Source organism: Lytechinus variegatus, chromosome 15 (genome assembly GCF_018143015.1).
Source record: "Lytechinus variegatus isolate NC3 chromosome 15, Lvar_3.0, whole genome shotgun sequence".
NCBI classification, from domain to species: domain Eukaryota; kingdom Metazoa; phylum Echinodermata; class Echinoidea; order Temnopleuroida; family Toxopneustidae; genus Lytechinus; species Lytechinus variegatus.
The window spans coordinates 4822337-4846217 of record NC_054754.1 but is presented as its reverse complement, the minus strand read 5'-3'; the positions used below and the strand labels follow the sequence as shown (position 1 = coordinate 4846217).

The 23881-nt window shown below is 36.7% G+C and overlaps 1 protein-coding gene across 1 annotated transcript in view; it reads right to left on the bottom strand.

Annotated features, from left to right (window-relative positions):
* The window catches only part of LOC121428981 (ZP domain-containing protein-like), a 29388-nt gene extending 5729 nt beyond the window's left edge, over window positions 1-23659 (bottom strand). The window contains exons 1-7 of the mRNA XM_041625877.1: window positions 23653-23659; window positions 22641-22676; window positions 19831-20139; window positions 15074-15252; window positions 14350-14529; window positions 13486-13703; window positions 12180-12279 (exon numbers count right to left, since the gene is read on the bottom strand). Of these exons, the coding sequence (XP_041481811.1) occupies window positions 12180-12279; window positions 13486-13703; window positions 14350-14529; window positions 15074-15252; window positions 19831-20139; window positions 22641-22676; window positions 23653-23659 (1029 nt within the window). The remainder of the gene's footprint in view (window positions 1-12179; window positions 12280-13485; window positions 13704-14349; window positions 14530-15073; window positions 15253-19830; window positions 20140-22640; window positions 22677-23652) is intronic.
* Between the last annotated feature and the right edge of the window lie 222 nt (window positions 23660-23881).

Here is a 23881-nt window from a genome sequence, read left to right as displayed (position 1 = left end):
AGTCTTAATGACCATTTATGAGCTAGTCGTCATTTTGGTCGCTTTTGGTCCCGATAATGACCAATCACATTTGCATGTATCAAAGAGGATTCAAATGTTGTTGTCGCTCCGTATTATTAATAAGATGTATTATATCAATTATTGATTTCAATATGATATGACTAATAGCACATTATCAAAATTTTGAAACCAATTTGGCCATTTTGACTATCTATCGCATGTATGACTTTTGTAAATAAACATGACAGGAGCAATTGTGGAAATGCGTTCAATCCCTTTCGATTGGAAATATTAAAAGCTCACCTTGAGTAAAAAAAAATGTGCCAAATACCTCACCATTTGGTCATTGTGTGGTCATTGAGTAGCCATAACATCATTCCCTCCTTTTTTATTTAAATTATACAGATAACTATATTCTAGATCTAGAGGAAGGCACTAATCCTGAACTCAAAGGTGCGTCATTACAAAGCTATTGGTCAAAGTGGATTTCACGAATAGATTTAACCATGGTGCATTTTTAAAACCTTTGCCATTTTGTGTAATGCTTCACAAACCTCACATTGGCATGGTTGGTAAAGTTGAAAGTGAAAAACTTGCCCTAAATTGTTAGAGTGACCAAAATTCGGCAGAGTATAATTTCATATAGAGAATGTATTTTATTACCCAGTACGTCTTCAAAAGAATTAAGGGTAAGTTTGCTGCTCACCAATCATGCCAATGTGAGCTTTGTGAATCACTATACAAGAAAAAACAAAGATTGTAAAAATGAATGATAGTCAAAACTCTTTGTGAACTTCACTGTGACCTATTTTGCTTTGTAATGATTCTCAGTACAATTTGACTTTAAAGAAGGAAAATAATTCTGGCTATTTAGGAACATACAGTGATCAAAGGGGCCACAGTAGACAGTCACATGATATTTGGCACAATTTTTACTCAAGGTGAGCCTTTAATATTTCCCATGAAAAAGGATTGAACGCATTTCATCATGTTCATAGACCTACAATTGCTGCTAAGTCATGTTTATTTCAAAATTCACACATTGGATAAACGGTCAAAGTGGCCAAAGTGGTCACATTTTGATTATGTACTATTAGTAATATCATATTGAATTAAATAATTTGTCATTGATTATGATTGATACAACAAATCTTACAAAAATATAGAGCAAGAACATTGGAATACTTTTGATACATGTAATTGTCATTGCTAATTGTAGGGACCAAAATGACCACTAAGTAGTCATTAAGACTGATATATTCTAAATCATTGTAATAATCTGGTGCAGAAAGTTTTTGTAATATGTCTTATCTAACATCATTCTTGAATTCGTTTCCATGAATTACAGAACGGTTAATGTGCCTAAAATCATGAAAATGACCAAAGTGCATGGTCAAACAACCTTATGTGTACTTGATGTAAAGGTTTTTATCACATTCATTAAACTCTTGATTATTGGTGTAGTAGCTCAAGCTGAAAATAATATTAAGCAATATTTGAGCTCTTTTTAAATCAAATAATGTGTGGTCACGAGAAATTATTGAGGAAAGGTGATCAAAATTACCACAAAGTCCAATAGTTCGGCCAATAACACTGATTTATATGGAATCATTGCATTGATTTTCACCCCAAAGCTTTCAAACTTTTCCAATTTAACAATAATTGATGCTAATATTAACACAATCCTGAATTGTCTCCTCACTATGTTCACTATAGGCTAATTTAGTATACACATTGGGCAGGGGACAATCTGGCCAAAATGACCAAGGTTGTCAAAAATATTTTTGGGACACTCAATTTAAATGATTAATACACCAGTGTTAGGTGTCACAGCACATGCACCCTTGTAACGATTATAGTAACATTCAAAGTATTTTTGGATAAATTGAAGTATTGAACAGATGGTATTGGTCATTTGGGGCCAAACAGTGGCCAAAATGACCATAATCTGTTAAATGGGGTCATTAAGACTGACATATTGGGAATCAGCTTGAAATTCTACACAAGAACGACATATGCATCATTCCCATTTTATAAAGGAGGAAGATAAAGCACACTGAAGACCTCAAATTCCTGCCGATTTGCACAGTTATTATGCAAAATTGCACGAATGGTCAGTTACCCAAAATGGTCAAAAGTCAAAACTAATGATATAAATTACATGAGATCAAAATACTTTTGAAATGTTCATTTTAAAGGATTAATACACCAATGTTCGATGTCACAGCACATCCTGGTAACGATTCTGGTAACATTGAGGTATTTTGGATAAATTGAACTGATGTTATTGGTCATTTTTATGGCCATAAGTGGCCAAAGTTACCATTAGGTGTTCAATAGGGTCATTAAGACTGATATATTTAGAGTCAGCATAATATTCTATACAAGATGGACATTTAGATGTATTCCCATTTTATAAGGGAAGAAGATAAAACACACTGAAGACCTCAAATTCCTGCCTATGTGCGAATGGTCAGTTATGTCTAAAGTACCCAAATAGACCCTCATAGGTCAAAACTGATGGAATGAGGTCAAAATAATTTTGAGATGTTCAATTTAAAGGATTAACACACCCCAATGTTAGGTGTCGCAACACACCCTTGTAACGATTCTGGTAACGTTCGAAGTATTTGGGGGTAAAATGATGTGATGTCATTGGTCATTTTAAGGGCCATAAGTGGCCAAAATAACCATAAGCTATTGAATAGGGTCAATAAGACTGATATATTTGGAATCTGCATAAAACTCTACACAAGATGGATTTTTGAACGCATTTGCATTTTATATTGGGAAGAAGATAAAACACGCTATGAGACCTCAAATTCCTGCCTTCATGTATAATTTTGTGCACTTTATTACACAAAACTTCGTAAAGGGTCAGTTATGTATAAAGTACCCCCAAATGACCCTCATAGGTCAAAACTGATGGAATAAATTACATAAGGTCAAAATACTTTGTGAGATGTTCAATTTAAAGGATTAACACACCAATGTTAGGTGTCGCAGCACACCTTGTAATGGTTCTGGTAACGTTCGAAGTATTTGGGGGTAAATGAACTGTCATTGGCCATTTTGAGGGCCATAAGTGGTCAAAATTACCACAAGCTATTAAAAAGGGTTATTATGAATGATATATTTGGAATCAGCATAAAATTTTACACTTGAAGGACATTTAAATGCATTCTCATTTTATTAGGGAAGAAGATAAAACACGCTGAAGCCCTGAAATTCCTGTCTATGTGCAGTTTATTATATGCAAAACTGTGTGAATGGTCAGTTGTGGCTAAAGTACGCCAAGTAACCCTCATAGGTCAAAACTGATGGAATAAATTGCATGAGGTCAAAATACTTTTGAGATGTTCAATTTCAAGGATTAATACACCAATGTTAGGTGTCACAGTATGCCCTTGTAACGATTCTGGTAACATTCACAGTATTTTTGGATAAATTGAACTGATGTCATTGGTCATTTTAAGGGTCATAAGTGACCAAAATGACCTTAAACTGTTAAATAGGGTCATTTAGACTGATATATTTGGAATCAGCATAAAATTTTACACATGAAGGACATTTAAATGCATTCTCATTTTATAAGGGAAGAAGAAAAAACATGCTGAAGACCTCAATTTCCTGCCTATTTGAACAGTTAAAGGTATTGTTTAACTTTGTGAGCAGCCGATTTAAAAAATTCTCAAACCAAGATGAAACATGTGTACAAGTGCATGTATTAGAACTAATAAACCCTGAAAACAACCATTGTTGAGAATGAAAAGCTAAGACTACAAGGCAAACCCTGATTTTGTAAATAGGTGTCTTATAGACGCCTAAATAGTACACATAACTGTATGGGATGAAATCAAGATGGTGTTTCCGGTCACTTTATATTTCAATTTTTTAAGCACTAAATAATGATTTTCGAATGCAATTTTTTCAGGGCTTCATTTTTGTAACATATCACAGACACAGGTGACAAGTGTGACCTTCTAGCTCAGATTTTTTTAAAAGTCAAACCAATGTTAACCAATCACTTTAATAATGCAAATTGCGCGAATGGTCAGTTACGTTTAAAGTACCCAAAATGACCCTCATAGGTCAAAACTGACGGAATAAATTACATGAGGTTGATGGTTATGATCCAGCGCACATTTTGAAAATAAATGTGGATTTCTAAAAACATCCAGTCGAAGCTCTGATCAATATTTGTAACACATTTCGGCCAAAAAAATCATGAAAATTGTCATTTTTGGCCAAATTATGGCCAAAATGACCACTGCTATTGTGATTTGGCAAATGAAAGTACTTTATCTGGAATCTGCGTGCATTTTTACTTAAGATAGACCCTTTTAATTGCATGAGGCTACAAAAGCAGTCTGTTAAGGGACCATTTTCCAAAGAGTGGTCAAAATGGTCATTTTTGGCCAAAATTTGGCCAAAATGACCAAAATGGCGTGAGTACGGTCAATAAGAGTGGCATTTTTGGAACCAGCGCACAATTTTACCCCGGATAAGCTTGTCAAACCTTCCCCACCAAAAATTCTGAATAAAGCCCCCTGGCTCCTAGACTATTAGGGCATAATAGCGTATTTCTTAATTATTTTCAGTTTGGACCTAGTTCAATTTCAATTATAGTCAATTCATGCGGTGACACTTTTAATATCGTAAGACCTACATGTATTTTCCACTGTTTTATGGATGATCGCCTTATATAATTTCACGAAGTCTAACAAGTGTTAAGAATTAATTATTCACCTTCTTATTGGGATCACAATTGGCTCCATAGCTCTCACTCCCCAACTCCAATTGATATTTGAAATTAGGTATTTTTATTGAAGTTAATCAAGTATAGAAATTATCAGGATTTCTGTCGGTGAATATTTGTTTTGTATTTTAAATTTCAGGATCCTTTTTGTAATTTAATTCTGAAAGTGATATGCGACAAATTGACAAGTGTTATTGCTGCACTGCTTAGGTATCTCGGCAGCAATAAAAGTGTTTATTTGTTCAATAAAAGTATTCATTTGTTATACTGTTATACAGTCAAGTAGACTAAGTGTTTAATATTTACGACTTATTTGGCGAAAAGACGCCTGACACAAAGCCAAGTGTGCTCCTTGAATCTGTTTAGTTCAGTTTATTATTGCTGTCTTTGACAAGCAAGAGCTCATTGTTTATATCTGTGCAACTTGTAAATATATATATCAAAATTCGTACCTTTAATGTAAGAGGGTGTACGGGCTTTCAATAAGTGGTTATTGTACGTTCATGCCTTCACTCAAGGGCGCCGGAAGCGGGGGGGGGGGGGGCAGGGGGGGGGGCTCTTGCCCCCCCAAATAAAATTTTTGGGGGCAAAACGAGATTTCCCCCCCCAATGTGCCCCCCTGAAAGTAGAAAAAAAATAAATTATTGAAGGACAAAAGTAAACGAAGGCACTTTTCTGCCTGAAATTTGTCATTTCCATTGTCAAAAATAATTTTTTTTTGCCCCTGACGGGGCAAATACATTATCATAGTAAGCCTTGCATCTTTTGACGAACAGTTCCTCTGTGAAACATACCTTTGATAAGCCCCTTTTCCATCTTATTACAGTGTGAAAAACGTTTAACCTTTATTGAATACATTTCAGACTAAAAGCGAATGGCCAATTGATAGAAGTCCACCAATTATAAGGTTTATAGCTCTATGATGCTGGCTGTGTCGTCTAACAAACGCGCGGTCGCCCAGAAACGCTCAGACCGGACCCGATATCACTAACACGCGTGAACACTAATTACTCGAGCCACATATGGAATCTATGTGATTGGTGATTGATTGATTGGTGGTGATTTTTTACCTGATTGCTAAGAAAGCATGAATGCTTGTAAGCAAGAAAAATAAAAATGTAAATAAAGAATATAAAAGAAAAAAAATAAGCGTTACAGTACTGCTCTACTATAAAAAAAATATCTTAAGATATTTTCACAGCCCCGTATTTTCCTCTATTCCTTTTCATTGGCATGATTGGAAGGCGTTTTGTCTGATACTATTTCAGCTCATATGATATAGCACTTATATGTATTTTAGATTCCAAAACTTCTTCCCATTATCTGTTACTAATAAAATCGAGATGGCAGCTATGTTCTCTGGTTCATCCCAGCTTTTGTTATTCATGGACGTTTGCAAAAATAAAAAAAAACAATCCGGGAGTGGGTGGGGCTGCAAGACCTAAATTTTCGAAGAAACTTAAGAGCGAGGGGGTTTGTGATGGGGGAGCTTTTGCATTTTCTAGAATAAAATTGAAGGATTTCGTTCACATTTTTGGTGAATTTTTGTGAATTTTTCCCTCTCGATTGACGGCCCCCGGCTGCGTACGGTCATGTTTGTCACAGGTCTTTAAAAGGCCTATATTGCATTGGTTTGAAACAATTTCGTTTGCAATAAGGCTCGTTATTTACTGGAACTGGGACCCTGATCATAAAGAAACACCATTCTGGGTCAGAATTAGGAAACAGAAGGAGCAAAAAACTCCAAGACTGTTTAATTCTAAATAAATTTATTTTTGGATGCTCTTAGAAATGCAACTTTTATACTCAATTTTTACACAAAGTCCTTACCGGGGGGGGGGGGGGTCCCACAGCCTCTCCTGCTCGATCGCTTCAGTATCACTATCTCACGCTGTCAAAAATATTGTGCCCCCTTCGGGATTTTGCCTCCCCAAAACTGAAAGTGTTCCGGCGCGCCTGCCTTCACTTATCGCTTATTATCTGTGCATGAATAAATTATCAATTGTAACTTTGTTTACAAATTGATATTTTGGGTTGTGCACTTGTACAAACGGGATCCTATAATTATTCAGCATCCCGATTGCTAATTATTACATTTAAAATATTGTCTTTGTAAATATTTTCAGATTCTTATTGTATGCATGAGTACATCTATATAGCGCCCAAATTGCGTGCGTTTGTCCAAATTTGATCGCCCAAAATTTACTTATCTGAGTTTCAGGTTTGTAAGCTTATTTACGCGACGCGCGTTGCATAAACTATAAGCATTTCAAGTATTAATGTTATTGTGTACTCAAATTCACAAGTTGGACATAATATTTGTAAATTTGTATATATTACAATTTGTGACTTGTGAATTTCCTTTTGCGAATTGTATCTATTCAATACAATTCGTAAACAATTTGCGCCTTGTATTTTTCCAATTCGCAGGTTGTCCATTTGAACTCCTGGTAACTTATCCTATAGTTTGTAGAGTACACTGTATAATATATCGTAGTGTAGGTATATCAGTAGTATTGTAGGTGTAATTGTAATCTGTACACCTTATCTCCGAGAGACTTAAATTATCTTTTATATGTCCCTCCTATTATTCGTGTAATCATTTTGAATGATAATTGAAATATGTCTGGGACACGGGACTATGAATATTATAGTTCAAGTTCCTCCAGCGATGAATCTTCCCATACAATTGACAGGTACCATCGCTGGCGGAGTGAACGTAAAGTCTCTCGTAGATACAATAATCGTTTGGATTCCTCTGAAAGAAGGAATCCTAGGTTGATGGAAGATCGTGATCATTCCCCTCAACGTTCACGGCATTACCGCAATGCTCGTGGCAATGCAGTAAGTCGTGACGACAGGCAAGGGGAAGAAAATAATCATAACCGAAATAGGGATTATATTGACAGATCCCATTCGCGCCGCAATCGGAGAGATCGCTCTATTTCCCCACGACTCGATTATAGGGGAAATAATTGCTATTCTAGCGAGACTCCATTGCGAGGCGAATGCGGTCGTCATCGCTATGACTCATCAAGAAGCGATCATCATCATAGGTCTCCCCTCCGTCGCAGTGGTAGGTCACGTCGAGAGTCCCCACAAAAATATCAGGACATTCATTACTATTATGATAATCAATACAATTCTCCACTGCGAGGCCGAGGTGATTACCATGATTATGATTACCGAAGACACGATCCATCTCCTCCACGTCGTGGGAGACGTTATGAATCCCCACACTACTATATAGATGATTATGATTATTACGATCGTAACGAATCTCCAATCCGACGTAGGGGCGATGATCGCGAATCCCATTCACATAGATACCGAAATCGATCTCCATCACCTTATGAAGAAAGACGGAGGGGTGAAGGTTATAGGCGGGATCCCCCGAGAGAATCATTTCATGATTCAAGGATGCGAGGATGGGATACTCGCTCCCCTTCACCTATTCGTCGCTCTCGATCACCATATGAAGAACGGAAGGATGACGGTTTTAGTCGGTATCCTCCTCGAGAATCCTTTTATGATTCAAGTAGGTGGGATGCTCGCTCTCCTTCATCCGTTCGTTACTCAGAATGGAAGGGTAAAGACCACAGGCAGTCTTCCCCTCGAAGATCATTTCGTGATCCTCATCGGCGGAATACTCCCTCTCCTTCACCCGTCCATTCTCGAGTAAGCACACCTTATTCCCGGGTAAGATCGAAAGGTGAAGGAAACCATAGTTCACCCCCTCGATCCTCTCACGATCATCGAAGGCGTGAGTCTTGGTCCCCTTCATTTTCTCATCATTCAGACAGCGATGGGTACTCAAGTGTTTCTTCATCTTCTGAAGAATGGACAATTGAAGATTATAAACGGCTAACCCCGCAATCATTCCATGAGCGTTCGAGGGATACTCGTTCATCTTCATCTGTCCATCTTCAAGATAATAATGATGGATACCAGAGTGATAGTTGCAGATTAGTGGCATCCTCTCCAACATATGAAAATTGTGAAACCATAGAAAATAATATGCCCTCTGCCACTAATACTTTCTCACTGAAGCATATCAGGGTTACCCCAGATTCAGTAGAATATAAGGGACCGAGTGGGTTTAACTTTCCCCCTCCCTTTAAGGCTCCTACCAAAGTTACTGAGGAATCTGAAGTAGCAGTTACTACTCAATCTCTTAAAAATAGGTCAATTGAACAACGAATTCATGTTTTGGAAGACAAGATGGACTTCGTGCTTAATCGCCTACAAATCCTTATTAAATGCACTGGAGTCCTCTGTCGAAGACCTCGCCACTCAGATTTCAAAACTTGAGCAACTAACACGAACTTCACAAGAATCAAGGGGTCCCCTTAGAACTACTCCTGAGTCTATAAAGAATCAGACCTCTCTCAGCCAACCTAACTCCTCCCCAGTCTTGACAAAATCCTCAGAGGAGAGTATTTCATGTAATGGATGTGAGAGACTTGATTCTAATGAACTCGGTGACCTATATGCTAATAGATTAGTATCCATCGAAACTGAAGAATATCAGGGAAACGATCTGGGATCGGAGGAATGGGTCCTACCCCGATCCCAATATGTAAGGACCAACATCAACTCTCTCCCCCTGTTTCAAGTTCACACCAGATAAGATCTGTCCAAAATAATAATTCTTCCTGTTCAGGTAGAAGCTTTGATCTATCATTTCTATCGGTTGATTGTGATGAGTTGAAACAGTTGGGCCATCAGACGGCTAGGGATGCACTGGGCAAACCCCCATATCACGAGGAAGGGACTCCTCTGCATGTCCATCTAATCTCCTATGGAGATACTCCGTCATTTATGTGCACCCCTTGGCTGCTTCCTCCTTGGCCTCCACCTTAAAAAAAAGGAGGTGAGAGGGAGAGGGTGAAGTAAAGTAGACAGGGAGTTCATTGCAATATTGTATAATTATTGTATTATGCTGCCACTTATTTTTGTATTTGTGCTCAAAGTTATATGAATTACATTATTTATATATTTGAAGTCTGTCAAATTCTGGTACATACATATTTCATAAAACTTCCCTCATGCCACAAACACCAGAATACAGTGTACGAGGAAGGTTATTAAGATTATCAATTTATGTTACAGATTCATGACTCTATAATTTATGTAATTCATAGTAAACATTTCAAGATTCTTATATACACAGATGCCTCTTTGTAATTAATGTAATTCATAGGAAACATTTGAAATGTTGCAGAGAGATTCCTAACTCACTTTATACAGAAATATGCAGTAATATGCTGATTTTGTAAATAAGGACTTGCCGTTTGTTGTGGCAACAATATTGTCAGCAATATAATCTGTTTACTTGGGATTGGACTTTATATACAATATGCAGATTCATCCTTTTATCAAACAGTCATACTTTCATCTTCAACAGTCACAAAAAAAGTGTTTAAATTATATTATGAACGATGTGCATTTGCAGCAATGACAGATTGTCCCAACTCTTTACAATAAAGAATACTGAAACAAAGAGTTTGCCAACAATTTATATATAATAATATTTATAAACCATGTTGTGAAATCCAGTCTGACAGCACGTTTGATTCCAAGAGGTTATGGGTCGTCTGTTCAAGTGCATCCTCTGTAGTTTCGATCTTTTTAATACGAACCTGCTTGACAAGAGGAGAACAGGGTTCGATTTGCTGAATTTGCATGTATATAATAAAAGTCCTTTCTCCGTTTTTACATTCATTTTAGTGCAGGTTTACCCTACGAGGTTCACTGTTCAAGTCATATTGCCCTTCTGGTATTCTCAAAACATCCGGGCAAAACATGAATTGCGATAAGTTGGAATCGTATTGGAGAGGTTTTCATGGAACTATGTTAATCTGACAGAATTAAAATAGGTAGTGGCTTTTGGAAAAATATTGTATCTAGCAGCATTAGCATAGTTCCCAAACAGTGGCTTTTGGAAAATATAATTTTCATTTATGTAACCGTTGTTGAACCTCATTGGGTAATCCCAGGTAACATCGTAGGCTTTCATATACTGTCCATCTGCAACTATTATCCACTCGATTATGATGCCCTCCAGTGAGATTATGGAACATCTACTTGTACTGGGGCATATACATACTTTACTAATATACTGACAGATACCTAATTATGTTTCCGTCAGTCAAGAATTTATTCAGATAGACGCATTATGTACATGCCCAATTGAATAAGAGGTCTTTGTGGATGACACCGTTTTTATACTTTTTTTTAATACCTTTTTAAAAACTAAATTTGGTGTGTTTTTTTTTAATCGGGGGTCTTTATTGGCATCATTAATTTGTAACAAGCCAAGACAAAGGTGATGCTTAATTCCCATTTTCTAATCTTTTAATCTCTCCTTGGTTTTTTATGGTTGGGAGGAATACGGAGATCGTGGGCGCACGCATGGTACGTTGGGTCGTGACCTCTATAGTGCCGCGACGGACCATGCGTGCGACCACGACCATGACGACATAAGCATATAAATACCCCGATCTCCGAGAGTTTTCCAGTTAGTTTTCCAAGTCAGTTGTTTGTTCCAGTCAGTCAGTAAGAGTACAGTCAGCAAGAGCACGTCGAGTCAATGGACATCTAGTGGTAGCCATCGCCCGCATCGAACCCAGAATATATACATAAAGAGTGAATCAACAACTATCATGGAATCATTACATCTACATCAAGTTATTCAGTGTAAGGGTCGATCATTAGGGCCAAATCGTCATATTAAAAATTCAACTACTAATGTAGACTATTCAATCAAAAACGAAATCAATTTGCTCATAATCTCACGAATTCGCCTTTTGTAATTTTATTTTATTTTAAGTTTCCCATGTAAGGAATTATTTGTTTTTGCAAAAAAGTCATAAAACTTATAAAAATCTTACAATATCAGTATTTTATAGACTAAATAAATCATTATTTTGATGGGCAGATACTGAACTTGTTACACGCATTTGTTATTAAAAGCAATACTTAATAACATGCATGTGCATATTAGTAATATTTTAGCAGGTAAACACGTCAGGGGCCCGTTGCAGAAAAAGTTGTGTTTAAACGCAAGTAAAAAATCAATCGCAAGTCCCAAACGCGCGCTGTTGATTGGTTGAAAAACTGAATTGCGCACGATTTTTAAGGTTGCGGTTGATTGCAACTCTTTCTTCAATGGGCCCCCAGAAGTTAGTAATGTGGCGTAATAGTGACACGACATTTGCTCCGGCGACAATTGCTCGGGGTTTTATTTCGTCTAAGATATAGGCTTAGGATTGAAAGAGGGTTGTGTGTTAGGTATAGGATAGGGTATAGTATTAGACCCAGGGTTGAAGTTGGTCATTCCATTACTGTGTGGAATTTTCAGCGGAGCAATTGTCGCCGGAGCAAATGTCATGGAACCGGCGTAATAGCGTATGCTCACCCTATCGTAATCACCAATGAAAGCGAAAGCAGCGATAGTGAATGCCTTGAACGTTGCAGGGAACCCTGCATATATGTACGTTGTGCTGTCAACGGCACACCTAAAAGACAAACGAAAATAAATAAGTGAACAAGCGTCTTAGTTTAATCAGAATGTTAAGATTGGTGATTTGAACAATAAACTTATGTTGTATACACATCATTTACCCATCAGAGCAAAATGTAACGAAGTCCATGGCAAATATACTGACAGTAATCCTGGCAATACATACATCAAACTGCAATTCCTTACGTCTACACTCAGTATAGAGGATTGGTGAAAATAGTGTGTTGGTGAATGTCCATTTGACCCAAAATGTTCAATAGTATTTATTTACAAAGCCTCTAGAATTTTGGTAATTTTAACCATTTCCTTTTTCCAAAGGGTATAGCAGAGAGCCAGAGACATGCTGTTTTTCTTTTCCTGGTACACATTCCTGTATTACACGGGTCCCTGACAAATAATGGGAATATTAAGTAAATCACTGGAGTAAAAAAAAGGTAGAAACAACGAATGTACTTAAATTATTGCAATCCAATTTTCCGGCAAAATAAGACAAAGAATGATAAAAAATGATAACAGTATTTGGCTGAGCTGAGCCAAACTTCACTATGATTTTCTTTCTTCAAGTTTTATCAGGAGGGGCCTGGGACAATTTTTAAATGGGTGATGCTGGTTTGTTGAAAAAAGTTTTACACGGAAAAAAGGAAGGGATTCCCCCAAATTGAAGGTAATTTGAGTCAAACCTCTACATTATCACAAACCAAACTAATTTCCACCAAATTCTTACGGCCATAGCAGTAAGCAGGTTAAATACTGAACAGGTCCACCCCAGAAACTAGTTTTGAATCAATAGGAAAAAAACAAGTCAAGCATAACGCTGATCAAAATCAGATGTAATTTTTCACAAAACAGTTATATGCAGATCTCAGTTATGCAAATGAGAGAGTAGATGATGTTCCTCACTATGTCGATTTTTATTGCAATATTTCATTAAAAAAACAGAATTGACAATAAGGACCAACATTACTGAACAATTAAATATGGAATAGTGGTAAATTTACATGTGCAGGGAGGAATGAACTTTGTTCTACATGACAATGAGAATATTTTATAATCCTTGTATTTCTGCACCGATCAGGACGAGAATGTAACTGTTAAAATTCCTATTTTAAATCCGATTTTAATGAATTTTTCGTTTTATTCAAATAAAATTTTGTTTGGGCAGACATGTCCTTCTTAATAAAAAACCAGGAATGCGAAGTACCCGTTTTCAATAATGTCATAGCGATGATCATCCATTGGGTCAGATGATCCTGTTGCCCAACATGACTCGATGAGAAGGGTGAGGTTTGTTACCGAAGCCAGGTGGATACCAAAGTATAAGGGCGTGCGGAGCGTCACTAGTCCGGAGTCGTTGGCAAGTGTTTGGAAGTTGGAGCTCGTATACCGCTCCATGCGGAGTGAAAACTCACCATACCCTTCCTGGAGATAGAATATGCATATAAGTGAGAGATTTTGGATATGCTTTAGTTGAATTTCTTGGGGTTTAATACGGAATCCTTTACCAAGAATGTGGGGGAAGTAACCCTGGTGAAAGTGACACTTTTTAGAGACCTAACTTCTATGTGGCGCATCTTATTTGTCGTATTAATGCAAAAACACAAAACATATACAGGGGAAAATCAATTGATATGTCTATTAAAATGAAACACACGCCAACAACACCAAGAAACACTTTTTGATACTTGCAGCCGTAACAATTGCATGAATATATATAGGTGGGTCACCTGGAAAACTTCCGTGACCGTTGACAGCGTTGGTCCGTTTCTTTGTGGTTTTGTGTTCTAATGAGTCTAACAAAGTATGCGGGTATGCCAGTTTTCTAAGTGTGGGAGGAATTCGGGAGAGCTAAAATAAAAGGGGGAACCAATTAGTGAATTTATCACACATGAAAATGAAAAAAGTCAATTCCTTGACAAAAAGACGTTGGAAAAAAAACCCCGCCAATCCTCCGATTGAAAGTCAAGTCACTGAACAATTTATATACCCATTGTCTATATTCCTCGACCAGATCAAACCTTAAATTATTAACTTGATTAAGAAATCACCGATAATGTATTGAACTCACCTCGTCGAATACATATTCCTCCGTCTTGGGCAGGAATGACTCGCCAAGGACTTGTGTCCTCTTAAGGTTACAAGTCACAGGGATGTGAAGATAGTGTCCTCTGGTGATTATGTTTCCGTTTTCTGGACTTGGCTTGTAAAACGTCACCGTGTTGGTAAATATTACATTCTCTTCATCTTCCTAGATGGTGCAATAGGTTTGAAGGAAACATGGAACAATGTCAATAGATATCCTGCTTTATACCCCCACTACTCCCTTTAATAACTTTACCTTTATCAAGGGTATTTTAAACTTGGTGGATATATCAAATAATGGACAACTGTAACGTAACCTGATGACTGTTTTATCAACTAAAAAAGATACATACTTTAACTTCGGAATATGACCATGTACATTATGATACAATTTTTGATTAAAATCAGTTTGACATGGCACACTGCAATTTTGCAAAAGATCTCAAGGGGCCATACGCCACTGGTGTCAATGACCCACGTGAGGCAATGCGTCTACTTGCTCCACTCCCTTCAACGACACCAACACGATTACCTGTCTCTAGAGCTTTTGTCCCAAGACATGCAAGAGGGAGGCCAAGTCGTCCCTGAATCAAGTTAAATACCAAGGTTCATGGACATGGTGGAGAGGGGGTATATAACCATCCCTCGAAGGAAACAATTATGTTCAAAAGTAGGTCTGGCAGGACTGTATGAAGACTCGATCATCATACCTCTTGTTTTGTGCCACATCTGTTGTACATGGTGGTGATCGCAACATGCTGACTGTCGTGATCGTATCCAACACAAGACTCGTCAATGAAATGGACATCGCGGGCGTTGTCGCCGATCTCTAGAAGTGATCTGTCCATGATGAGCGTCATTGATACGCTGTCGCAGATCAGTTCAGCTTCTGCAATTAGAAAAAAAACTATTTCTTGTATTTCATGGACACCATATCTGTTTGTAGAGAATCAATATATTTTCTCCTGGGTCTCCTCTTGTTTGCCTTCCCATGAAGAGGCCCTCACGAAAGAACACAGTGGAGTGGCAGCTAAAGATGCCCGAGGCATTCAATACAATATCTGCGCACAGGATTTCTTAACCCCGGACTATCGCTAACCCCGTACTATCCTTAACCCAGTACTATTTTTTTTCCTTTTCACACATGCCAAATTGTTATTGCTAACCCCGGATAAGGAATGCTTGCTTTTTACACACGAAACTCGCTAACCCCGGACTAGTGGTTTTTCGTCGATCATTCGTAGTACAAGTGCTTCACTCGTACACTTTTTACACACGCTACAATTTCCTTAACCCCGTACTATAGGTGGGGCAAAATTGCCATTTAGCCCCACCTATAGTACGGGGTTAAGCTTAGCCCACTTTCGTTTTACACATGCGATCTTAACCCCGTACTATTGCTCTTAGCACCGCAATTGGTGGGATAACCCTGCTTTTTTGCAGGGCCAAATAATCCCGTACTATAGGTGGGGTTAGCCCACTTTGCAAAAACGCTGTGTAAAACGAAAGTGGGCTAAGCTTAACCCCGTACTATAGGTGGGGCTAAATTGCCATTTAGCCCCACCAATAGTACGGGTTTAACCTATCATTTTGTGCTGAAGAGGGGTGGAGGGGGTTGTTTCCGTCTCGATATTAAGTATGTTACATTACATGTGTACTGAGCTAACCTCTGTATTGCTTTGATTTTATTGTTTACTTCTGCAATTACATCATTCGTATATAATACATTTTCCATAACATAACAAACATAATATATTGAGAACTTTTTTGGCATGAATCATAACTCAGTGAACTAAAATTATCATAACAAACAAAACTGATCTCATACCAAATTAGTTAACATTTACAATTTGCAGGAGAAGGATTGTCATCATAAGCAGATTGCTTGAAAAAATGACAACCCCAGGTTAAAACTCATTGATTAATATAATACATTAATACAGCAGAATCGATATACAGTACATTTCATGAAAAACAGCAGTAATGTAATTTGAGCAATGAAGATGGAGATGATAAGGATGAAGATGATGGTAAAATGGTAAAGATGAAGGCGAGGGAGAGGATGATGATGGTGATGATGCTTTAATGATGACACATCGACACAGAAATTTTACTTCAAATATTCTGATATCAACATAGATTTAACGTTTGCCTTAAATGAGTAAAGAGACGTGGATCTTTTTATAGATTCTGGTAGAGAGTTCCACAAATCAGGACCATGGTGTCTTATGGATCTCTGCGCAATAAGCAATTTGGGGTTGATTAAATGGAAATTAGAAGAGTTCCGCGTAGGGTATGAATGGATGGATGTGTTCATAGTATAAAAATAGTGTAATGAAGGTGGGAGCATGTTATTTACGTATTTGAACATAAGCAGTAAGCTTTGAAATGAATTTATGTCAAAAATAGTCTTTAGTTTATGGACTGATGGATTTGTGTGTGATAAATATTGCGAATTAGTATAAATTCGAATTGTTTTTTTCTGTAATAAGTATATTGTATTAATTTTAGTTTTTGCACACGTTGCCCAAACGATATTGCAGTACGATATATATGGCAATATTAATGAATAGTATAGTAAAACAAGTGTAGTATGATGAATTATGTTTTTCATTTTGTAAAGTACACCTACGTTTCTGGAGATGTTAGTAGTTATACAACGTATATGTTCATTCCAATTTAAATTTTCATCTATTGTGACACCTAAAAACTTTGTTTCTTTTTTTCCTTTTGAGAGGAATATTATCTATGCTTATGTCGTATGGAAACTCAGTAATATGTGAACTTGTATGCTTAAAATACATAAAGTTTGTTTTGTTTATATTAAGTGAGAGCCTATTACATTTAAACCACAAAGATAGTTTAGGTAATTCACGATTAAATGTATCTACTAAAGTTTCTAAGCTAGTGTTTGAACAAAAAATGTTTGTGTCATCGGCAAATAATACAAATGATAATAAAGGCGTTACAGTAGTCAAATCATTAATATATATAAGGAAAAGTAAGGGGCCAAGGATCGATCCTTGTGGAACTCCGCATTTTATTGACTGAAAGTTAGAAGAAATATTATTGTGAGTGACATATTGTTTTCTATCAGACAAATAACTCTCAAACCATGATAGTGTGATTCCCAGAATTCCATAATTTTCAAGTTTTTTAAGTAAAATCTGCTGGTCAAGAGTGTCGAATGCTTTGCTTCGGTCCATGAATACTCCTATTATGTGTTCTTTATTTGTCATTGCATTTGTAATTTCATCGTATATTTGTATTATAGCCTGATCAGTTGAATGCCCTTTCCTGAATCCATATTGGTTTGAATTTAGAAAATGAAAAGTATCTAGGAACTTATAAAGTCTTTTGTAAATAATCTTCTCTAATATTTTGGATATGCTGGGGAGAATAGAAATAGGCCTATAATTTGTTATTTCGTGTGGATTGTCTTTTTTTAAAACAGGATTTACCTTGGCAATTTTTAGGGAATCTGGACATTTACCGGTGCTGATCGACAGATTAAAAATATGACACAATGGAGAGACAATATAATGTATGATCTGCTTAAGAAGGAAAGTACTAATTCTATCATATCCCTGTGATTTGCTGGATTTGAGATTTTTTGTTATTTCAATTATTTCCTGAACATTTGTGGGGTTAAAGAATAGGGAAGAATTGATGGGTGTGGGGAGAAATTTTGCAAAACTTTGGTTTGGTCTGGCAAGGTTGTTTGCCAAAGAGGGTCCTATTTTATCTGAATTTATTGCAGCAGCATGAACTGTGAAATTGTCTTTAGGTAATACTTTGGGTTTCTTGCCAATCAAATCATTGATTATCTCCCATGTGGCTTTCATGTTTGATTTAACTTTGTTAAGTTTCTGGGAATAAAACAATTTGCGAGAAGCCCGAATTATATTGGTTAGTCTATTTCTATAAGTTTTATATTTATTTTTGTTTTGAATGGAAGGGTTCTTTAAAAATGTCTTGTATAGTTTATTTCGGGTATGTATGGATCGTAGAATTGCTTTAGTAATCCATGGCATTTTTGCTTTTCTTTTTTTGATAGGTGATAAAGGAAATTTTTTATCGTAATATTTCTGCAATTTTTGGTTAAAATTTGTGTAAGCAACATCTGAATTTGACTCATTAAATACATCTAACCATTCCTCAATCGCAAGATCACTTTTAAACGATTCAATATTGATTGGCGATTGTTTACTATACATTGTAGATTTAGGTGAATTTTCTTTTGAAATATCATTATCACATAATAAAAAAACCGGTAAATGATCAGCTATATAAGATATTATTAATCCGCTGGAAGTATCTCTGTTTAGTATGTTTGAAAATATGTTGTCGATAAGTGTTGATGAATGGCTATCAATTCTGGTCGGTTGATCTATGTGGGGATAATAACCAAATGAATGCATAGTGTGTAGGAAATAAATCGTTTTCATTATTTTGGGATAACAGGTTAATGTTAAAATCACCCATTAAATATATTTGTTTATCTTCTTTTGTTATGGTATGAAGGCATATTTCACGCTCTTCGCAAAATAAATTTGCATTGCCATGAGGGGGTCTGTAAACTGACCCAATAATTATATTTTTGCCTTACGGCTTCATGATTTCTAAGAATAAAGTTTCACTTTGTTTTAATGATATTTCTTTTCTCATTTTAAACTGCAAATGTTCATTGATGTAAAATGCTACACCACCTCCTCATTGATCTTCACGATCTCGCCTTATAAGATTATAGTTTTGCAAGTTGAATATGTAAGGTGAATTATTATGAAGCCATGTTTCCGTGACACCAATAATGGAGAATTTTAAATTATTTAGAGTAAAGAATAATGATTCCAATGATTTAAAGTTTTTGTTCAAACTTCGGGCATTAACGTGAAGCAAACTGAATTTGTGTTCTGTGTCTCTAAATTTAGAAGTAAAATCTTCAGTTGAGTAATATTTATTACATGATGTATTGTTTGTATTGAAAATAGAAAAAAATGTCTGTCATTACTCGTGAAGAAAAAATGATATTACCAAGATTTTAAGATCGAAGATATGGTAACTGGTTTGTAGGTAAATTTTCTGTGCCGTAACAGTATAATGACGGTGGTAATGGTGATGATGATACTGGTGGTGGTGGTGGTGATGATGATGATGATGGTGGTGGTGGAGGTGGTGGTGATGATGATGATGATGATGGTGGTGGTGGTGATGACAATGATAGCAAATCATACGGGAGGTCAATGAAGTCATGACCTGCGAAGTATTACCCTGGATTGTCATTTTTTTTCTTTGGAGGGGGTTGTTCATGTTAACCTTTTTTGACATGTCTGTGCAGGTTAAGAAAATCAGTTTTGTTATGCAGGCCTAGTTGATAATCCTGCAGAGGACTGATAAAAAGATACTACGGATGCCAGAATGAATTAATTGAATACGGTAGTACAATGGAGCCATAAGATGTACTTACGATCAGGTATGCAAATAACACTGGCATCTTCGCCATGGTTACAGTTATGATTTCCGAAACCATTATGCGGACAATCGAAAATGTGTTCCTCATAGCCCGCACAGTGAACGTTATCCATCCAAATAGGGCCATTGCCATATCCAAAATGGGCATGTCTAGGGGCTGAGCTGGCATCACTATAGCCCAGGCTTCTGCAGACAACATGTGCATCTACCATGTCCCAGAAATCGTCACATACGGTTCCCCAAAGTCCATCGTGGTACACTTCTACTCTACCTTCGTGCGCCCCGCCACCATTCACAAGACGAACTGAGAATGTAGAACATATACAAGGATAAGGTTGAGCAGCTTAGTATTTCAGAGACATTTACAAACGATGACCAATGGATTGAACCAAGGTTCAACTCAATGACTCAATAACTCAATGACAAAAAAGCAAGAAATCACGTACTTTGTATACAGTAAATATTATGTTAAAGAGGAGTCCATCCTTGGACTTAAAATGTGTTGGAAATGAGAAAAAAAGTGAGAGGAATTGGAAAGCAATGAGAAAGTTATGGCTGCTTTAAACTTGAGATCCCCGAGACTGTAAATTTCAATTGGGGAAGTAAATTACGACAATGGACAAGGACAATCTTGTGATTTTTCTCTTAAGTGCATATTCCCCTGGGGCAGTAATGAAATTATAACCTAGGTAGCATATAGTTTTATGTCCCCATGAAAAAAAATTATAATTTGAAGAAAAAATTCTGGAAAATACATTTTAACCATCTTTAATACATGTAATATTAGAGTAAGTAGAAGAGTAGTGCTGCCTTATATCACTATGACACCACAAATGCAGCCAATTTGAAGTTTCCGTGGATATTGTGATCACCGATTTTTACAACTTGTAAAAATTCATGACTTTCTTATTGTTTGCCCAATATTCAAACTTTCACGTATCAACTTGACTGATTTTTCAGTCGGGAGAGCTTAAAAATTGAGCTTATCTAAAATTTCAAAATAATTTGTGATCGAGCTGAATCATGAGATCTCTGGATTGCATAAAACCCATGTTCTGCAGATAACTATTTTTTGAAAATAGGCGAAATTTTGAAATGGCATTACTTTCCGATTTTATATTCGATTCTGACAAAAAAAAATCAGCATTATGCTTTTTTCTCGCTCTTTTTTTAAAATTCAAATAGACTTTTTGCTGGAAATGATTTGAAATTTAAAGCGGCGTCGAAGGTCTTCATATAATGTTTATGTGTGTGTGTGTGTGGGGGGGGGGGGTGATTCCATTCAAAATCGTGTATGTGCGTGGGTAGCTGAGTATGTAGGTATATTACGTATCAATGAACATGTAGACATATATAGGTTTGTGTGTGGCGACGTTTTGAGGAGTGCAGAACATGGTATATGGGGCAAAATAATTATCTTAAAAGAAGACAATAATGTTTCCAACATGAAAACAATGAAAGTCTATGACAGATTATCTTTATAGAAAACAACCCATTTTATCGTTTTTGCTTTGCAATACCGGTGTGTTAGCTCAGTTGGTAGAGCGTCCGTCTCACAACCGCCGGGGAGATCGGGTGTTCGAACCCCGGCCGCGTCAGACCAAAAGACGTTAAAAAAATAGGAGTATCTGCTACCCTGATTTGCGTTCAATGATTAAAGGGATAGAGCCTCGTCGATCTGGCGCTGTACAGTGGCTGCCGGGCCCACGATCAATTGGGCAAAACAAATTTCCGGATTATTTCATTTCATGTCTATTCCGAACAATAAATCATGCATTTTTCCTTTTCCTTTTTCCTCTTTTCTTTGTTCTTTGACTCCAAGTCCCCGTCAATACATCGGTTTGTTGTGCGTGTAAACATGTAAGCATGATTATGCACCTATATGAATGGTTGTACAAATAACCTCGTTATTTTTTTTATAACAGAATACCAAATGACTTGAGGCATACACACACAAAAATCACTTTTCGAAATTGATTTCACCGTATTTTGATTATGATAATGATAGTTATGATGATAATGATAACTGTAAACTAAGTTGATAAAAAGAATATCACTCCATTTTAAAAAAAGTTCGAATCCTGGGGGTTGGCGACTATGCCGCACAGCCCCCCCCCCCCACCTGTAAAGTCGGCGGGGGGGGGATGGACGCATCCCCACCTCTGGCTATCTGCGACCCCTGGATGGACAATCAATAGCAAGATAATATATCAAATTGTATCAAGAGGCAGGTTATAGGGAATTTCCTTCACAACTCTGTGAACACATGGGGCAACCGATTTTCGAAGAAACCCGGTTAGGAAAAAGAAAAATGGTTTGAATCACTTTTTATTACTACAGGTTTGAATGTATGACAAATATTCTGGAATAGCCCCTCTTGCACAATAAAACCATGGAGTAGCACACATACGTACCTCCTTCGAAGGGCACAGGTGTAGTCCATATGTATGGTGTACTTGCTGAAAAAGAAAATAATGTGTTCAATATCAATACTAACCCTGTGTAGCTGATATTGTCTGAATACAATGTACCTAATTGAATCCAAGAAAAATAATGTGCACACTATCATTCCGCGACTGGATTTGATTTTGATTCATTTTAATTACTCCAATCTATACTGTACAACGTAAACAATTATAACATTACAAATATACATATGGACTTGGGACACGTTCATTAACTGCTGGAAATGAATTTTATTGGAAGTGAAATACATCGAGCTGCAGAACGAACAGCGAAACAACTATATAGGCGGAGTGTTGTCTGCATTGATGTGGTCTGAATTTAATAATTAATCTTACGTACCTGTCGTAGTAATGGGAGGGGGTTCGGTTGTTACTCCTGAAAGTAGATAATTAGAAATCTATGAATATGAAAAATCTGCTTGGCTTCTGGAGAATACAAGAATAATGATTGGTACTAGGATGCCAAAGATTCTACTACAAATCGTCATTCTTATGCATGTATATATTATATGTACATATGTACCGTGTGAGTAAAAAAAAAATTCAGATGTCAATGATGTCGTAATACCACAAGAGTTTCATTAAAATCCATTTTGAAACACCTTTTCAGTAATTCACATAATTAGTATAAATAAAGTATCGATTCCATTGAAAAATGAATTTGCAAATATGTTTACAAACTCAAGTAGGATTATGACATCATTGGCACCTGGGGTTCATTCATTGCAGGCATTCCTTACTTTGGCGCAAATCAAAATTTACATCACTGCAAAGAATACATCCTGATCATCTAAACGTTGACACATACCACATAAATATGGTATCACATTCTTGGGAGAAAATACTCTTTCCAGTCAAATAAAATGATTATGCGCTCGTTACACATTTTTTCCTTAAACTGGTGATTTGTGAGGTGTCATTTTTTTTCATTCACAAGGTATATACAAATTACATGTGGTAAAATATGGTTCGCCCTCTAACACTCATTCTAGGAAGGAAAATCACCGAACTTCCTTTGTCCAAATGAGAAGGAAATGTGACTGCTGAACAAATATGGCTATTTTACAGTTTCATGTGATGAATGGGATTTCGTCACAAGATGTTCTCATAAATGCCAATTTATTTTCAAAATGGACATGTTCTATCCACTGCTAGTAAACGCAAGTCTCTCTGATTTCATCTTTTTTGCGATTTTTTTAAAGTGCTGTTTCAATACATATCAACACACATGTCTATGGGGGAATGTTAAAACAGGAAACGGCTTATTCATAGTAAAAGATACACACCCTCACACACAAACACTTAAATGGAACTAATATGCGCTAAAAGAAACGGTTGGCACCTCTGTATACCGTACATTTTTAACACAATTTAAGTGAGTATACTCATTCTCATAAGAACAAGCAGTGTGCATTCTGTCCTGAGCGACTCGCTTTCTTTCCCTATTATGACCAGTGACCCTTGTGATCTCATGTACATTACTGAAACTTCTTAAATGTTATGTTTAACAACCCTGACTTGGGATTATGAATAACCGCCATATGACCCAAAAAGTGCATTGTGAATAACGACTCTGATCTC